The sequence below is a fragment of the Musca vetustissima genome, unplaced genomic scaffold (assembly GCF_032173495.1).
Source record: "Musca vetustissima isolate MV318-11 ecotype Yass unplaced genomic scaffold, APGP_CSIRO_Mvet_v1 utg52245, whole genome shotgun sequence".
Taxonomy (NCBI): Eukaryota; Metazoa; Arthropoda; class Insecta; order Diptera; family Muscidae; genus Musca; species Musca vetustissima.
The window spans coordinates 99,090-104,526 of NW_026878342.1; the positions used below are offsets into that span (position 1 = coordinate 99,090).

At 32.8% G+C, this 5,437-nt stretch overlaps 1 protein-coding gene across 1 annotated transcript; it reads right to left on the minus strand.

Moving 5' to 3' along the window:
- Window positions 1-2,116: 2,116 nt before the first annotated feature.
- Window positions 2,117-2,803, minus strand: LOC133323132 (uncharacterized). Its single transcript, XM_061532087.1, has one exon. It carries the CDS (start codon window positions 2,801-2,803, stop codon window positions 2,117-2,119), a length of 687 nt encoding a protein of 228 aa, XP_061388071.1.
- Between the last annotated feature and the right edge of the window lie 2,634 nt (window positions 2,804-5,437).

Sequence of the window (5,437 nt, forward strand, 5' to 3'; positions counted from 1 at the left end):
CTTGTTACACAGTGTTGTTATTGATGATGACCAAACATGTTTTCAATTTCAAAACAAAACAAAAACAAGAAAAAATGAAATTTTAACACATTTCTGTTTATTGGAAAATAACGATATTCATTATTATTAGTATTTTGTATTTTTATACGCCACTGAAGTTCAAGATCACATCGTTGGAGGCCGTCGAATATTGTGAAATTATTAAATGACGTCTGTTGACACTTTCATCAGAATGTTTATCATTTTGATTTGTTTACACAATGAAGATCTGAAAGAAAGAATGACAAATCGCAAATATGTAAAAGGGGATTTTTTTGATTTAAAAGAAAAGGATCGTCAAATGCTTGGCTACATTTGATGAACGAACTCATTCATGCTCAGATATGAAGAGACTGTTCCGAAGTAATTTGTTAAGTAAACATTCGACATTGCATTGCAAACATATCCAATATTTGTTTTGTCATGTTTGTGACCGGGAAAATAAGTTGACCATTTCAATTTTGTGAAGCACAGTGACTTACAAAGACTTTAAAATCAGATCATTGGTCGGCACAACTACAGCAACGTTTTTTACCCTCAGAACTCAATAGCGGATGATTCCAGAAATAAATTAGTCAGGTCTCTTTGAACTTAGCATTTTTGTTGGAAAGTGGAGTCGTCAGCGAGGTCTCCAAGGAGCATTCGCCCTTGTATAGGGTAAACGCACCTAATTCCGGCATGTACCAATAGTCGGCATCTGTTTTATATAACTAAAAATAAAAAATACCTTAAATAATCCTTAATAACACTGCAACCTATCTCTGTATAAAATTTAATTTATTATTTAATTTATTTAGTCAAAATTTGGCATTTAGTCAATGAGGTTTGTCAACACTAGCGATAATTCATGTTTCTTAAGAAAAAAAATAGTGGACATGTCGTGTTTAAAAGACTTATAACTATATTAAAAATATATATTTTTAAAGTATCTTTTTCGTAATTGTAAAGAACATACAGGAGAATACTTTAGAATTTAAAATTATTAAAAAATATTTTTAATTGTGATATTTTTATCGATGTTGACCTTAGGAACCACATTTTTTAAGGTGTTCCAATAGTCGGCATATAGGTAAATAATAAGCACCATTTCGATCATTTTGGCTCAAAATTGGAAAAAAATTTTAAATAAGTGCTCTAAATAACGACTAATTTATAAAAAATCAGTTTTGAGTGGTTTTACATAATAGAAGACATTGTTTAATCTTAAAATTTTTTAACCTCTGAAATGCCTTATTTAGCCATGACGAGAATTGGATAACAGGTTCCCAAAGTCGGCACCATGTTTTATAATTGTAATATTTTAATAAAAAACATTATTTAGTATAAATTTTTCAATACAACGCTGATTGAAACGTCCCATAGTAATAATTTATTATTGCAAATAGCTGAAAAATCGATTAAATATATTCTTTTTGTTTAACTAAAATGCGACATGCCGACTATTGGAACATAACATGCCGACAATTGAAAAAAAGTGCCGACTATTGGCACAAAGGCACTATTTTATATAATTATTAATTTAATCTACTTTAATACAAATTAATTAAACAAATTTGTATTCCATCGGGGAGTAAACAAAATTACGAAACAGATGAGCCTAAATACAATATCGTGGAAAACATGCACTTGGAATGGTGAAATGTTTAAAAAGCGAAAATTCTTAATGTGCCGACTTGGTGTGCTTACCCTATATGCCTCCGATGCACTGGCATAAGGGCCGACACCGACGCAGTTATCCATCTGCGACATATTTGACAGGTTCTGCTGATTATAGACGGAAACTTTGATATCAAGGTCGTCTTCCTCGTCCATATTATCCCATATGCATGGAATGCTCTCCTGACTAAGACGACATAAAGGACTAATATCCTTTATGTTGAGAGTGAGCGCAACAGAATGGCCTACATAAATGCTGATGTTCTTTTTTCACTGAATTTTGGAAAAATATGAGGGAGCCCATAATTTTCCTAACCCCAAGAAATATTTCCGCATGAATTAATTTTAACATTTTTTTATTTCAATTAATAACAACTTATAAGCTATAGGACAACAACAATAACATCATTAACAATTTATTCTAAAAATATCGCCTAGAATTTTCCGGTTCTGATGTGGCAACATCAACTGGTGTATCAGCAGCTGGACTGCCACCGCCCACTAATGGCCGTAGCTGTTGCCCTAAAAGTTGTCCCAGTAAATTTGCTACTTGGGCCGCCTGTGCAGGGCTTAAACTTGAAGCCGAAGATGATGATGATGATGCTGCTGGCGCCGAGGTCATTGTAGGTGTTGATGACGCTGCGGGTCTAATAGGTGCAGATGCTGCTGACGCCGATCCACCACTATATAAAGGATTAGCTACTGGAGGATAGCCATACACGGGAGGTCTGCGTATTGCTAACGGCGCCGGAATACCATAATAAGGCTTGTAACCATAAGTGTTGTAACCCTGAAAACGGTCATACAGAATATCATCATAATATGGATCTGCCAGTGGTCGGACTGGAATTCTACGTCTGTATGGAACAATGTAAGGATCAGCGGCGAGGGGACTAAGTGGTCTTAATCGGCTATATGGTGAAATTGGTGCATCATAGCCGATAATATTTGTTCCCAAGCCACCCAGACTTAATAAGTTGAGAGCAGGATTCAATAAGCCAAATGTACGACCTTGGCGAGCTGGTGGCCGCCGTTGTTGACGACTTCTCTGGGCAGCCACTACCACTGCGGAAAGTATTAAAATATTTATGACGACAAAGAACTTCATTTTTTCAGCCTTAAGAGTGCGTATTAAAATTTTATAGTTTTGTATTTTATTTATTTGTCAGCATTTCAGTTACCGCTAGATTGAACTAAACTAATTTTAATTCATAGCAAAAATCAATGTTTTATAGGAAATTTACTGATTTTAGTTTAATTCGTTTTTTTTTTAAATCACAACGACTAAGATTCGTTAAATTGTCTTTTGATTTAAATGATTGACATATACGGTGGGCGTTCTGTTTTTTATGGTAATATGGCGCTTGGCGAATTTTGTTGTTGTTTTTGTTTATTTCGAATAATAAATAGGAGAAAATAAATTAAAGCTTTATTTCATAATGATGCTTACCTCCACTATATTTGTACCGTTATTTAGTTTAAATACTATATTGGAAGTAAAGTTTCTAATTAATAGTTCAAATAAGGAACTATTGTTAAAATTGTGTTATAGCAAAAATTCTGAACCTATGTTAGAAAGTTATTAAAAAATAAAACAATAATTTTAATTCATAATAATTTAATTCAATCATTTTCTTATCTATCTATATACATACATAGTATGTATGTATATAAAAATGAATTGCTGTTCGTTAGTCTCGTTAAAACTCGAGAATGGCTGAACGGATTTTTCTTACCTTAGTCTTGAAATGTTCGTGGAGCTTCAGGGAAGGTTTAAAAGGTGAGAAAATGTCGAAAACCGCGAAAATGTTGCAAAAACTATTTTGCAGCCTATTTGCATTTCCACGAATTTAGTGTCGATCTATTTTGATAGTACCACGTCGTTATTTTGAGATATTTTGTGCGAAAATTGGTTGCGTATCATTGATTTAAGCTCACATTTGTCAAATATTGAAAATTTTCAAAATATTTAATTTTTGTTTCAATTAGATTGACATTGTACTGAAACATTTTTTGGGAGAATACAAAAAATAATTGAGAAGTATATCATTGAATGTACACGCGATCATTGTATGTATACGTTTTCCATAAAAATCACGTACATTTTGGGACTAATGCAGAAGAGATTCTGAATCGAGTTCGTGTCCATTCAGGTTATTCGGGTTCTAAGATCCATGATTATTTTGTTTGAAAATAATAATAGGAACTAGTTTTTCCTTAAAGCACCTGAAATGTTGGTATGCCACGGTCGTATTTCAATATCTTTGAACATATAAACAGAATACCTCGCATATATCCGATTCCAAAAATGTGTATCACAGAGAAAACTAATATACGAGATATTTTCTTTGCAAAAACCTATCATTAACCTGAACTAAGATCAGATAAATCCTCAACTAAGAACAAAAACTGAGCAATATTAGACAAAATAGCCAAGACGTAATACCTAATTTGCAGGTTATACCAAAACCTCCGTCCGATGTTACCTATTCGTATGGAACGTATTAATTTTTGGTAGGAAGATTTTACATGACAAATTATGGGTGCTACCAATATTGACAAATTTTAGTAGGATTCATGCTACCAAATAAAACAATTACAGCTGATTAGTTTGAAAAACGTGCCCAAATCCCAAAAGGGTCGCATAATGTCAAGTGCCATTATATGGAGGCTTTTCAGAAGCTTGGGCGAACTTTGATAGGAACATTTTCCACCCAATGATCATCCCAAATATAAAATTAGAGTCAAATACCGAATATTAGGGGGTTACCAGGATACTTGGGCCAATATTGATAATTTTAAGTAGAGAGATGTTCTGCTCAATAAGTATCCACCAATTTATTATCGAGCTATTTTTATTGCACCACGTCGTAGTTGTTATTTTGAGATATTTTCGGAGAAAATTGGTAGCGTATCATTCATTTAAGCTTTCATTTGTCAATTATTGAAAATTTTGAAAATATTATTTTTTTTTCAATTGGATTGACATTGTATTGATTTTTTTTTTTTTTTGTAAGAATTTTAAAAGTAATTGAGAAGTATCATTGAATAGAATAAATCATTCCATAGAATGCCGTACATTTGGGACAAATGCAAGGATGAAAATCAGAAGACATGCCGAATAGAGTTCTGATTCTAAGATCCATGCCCAAGATTATTTTCTTAAAATAATAATAATAAAGTTCCATAGGGATATTTTATTTCTTAACGTACCTTAAATGTTGTTATGCTACGGGAAATCAGATGGCACCATTATATGGTGTATTGAATTATACACCATTATATATCGTATTGAACCTGTGACTATAAAATTACAAATACCTCAATATGTCAGGAGATCTAATAACATCTAAAAATGTTGTTAAGATCGAACAGTTCGATCGATATCTTCTCATATGTATATTCCTTAAATCTATCGGGACATTTATATTGGTACAATGTTATAACACTATTAGGTAGTAGGTTGTCCCTGATCTTTAACAATAATGTTCAAAATTATAGACACTCAGGTTGGAAAAGGGGAAAAGAACTTCAACGTACCGAAAATTAAACGGGAAATATGTATGGCATACTCTATGAGAAAATTCGGTCAAAGTCTTCACAATTCCGAAAATGGAGTGGGACCTGTATGTAGGAGCTTGGGCCAAAATAGAAATGTTCCCTCATAAACGTGTGTTACCCTTCAATATCCCGTTATGGTATATTATAGCTACTACAATGGGAATGGGTATATATTCATTTT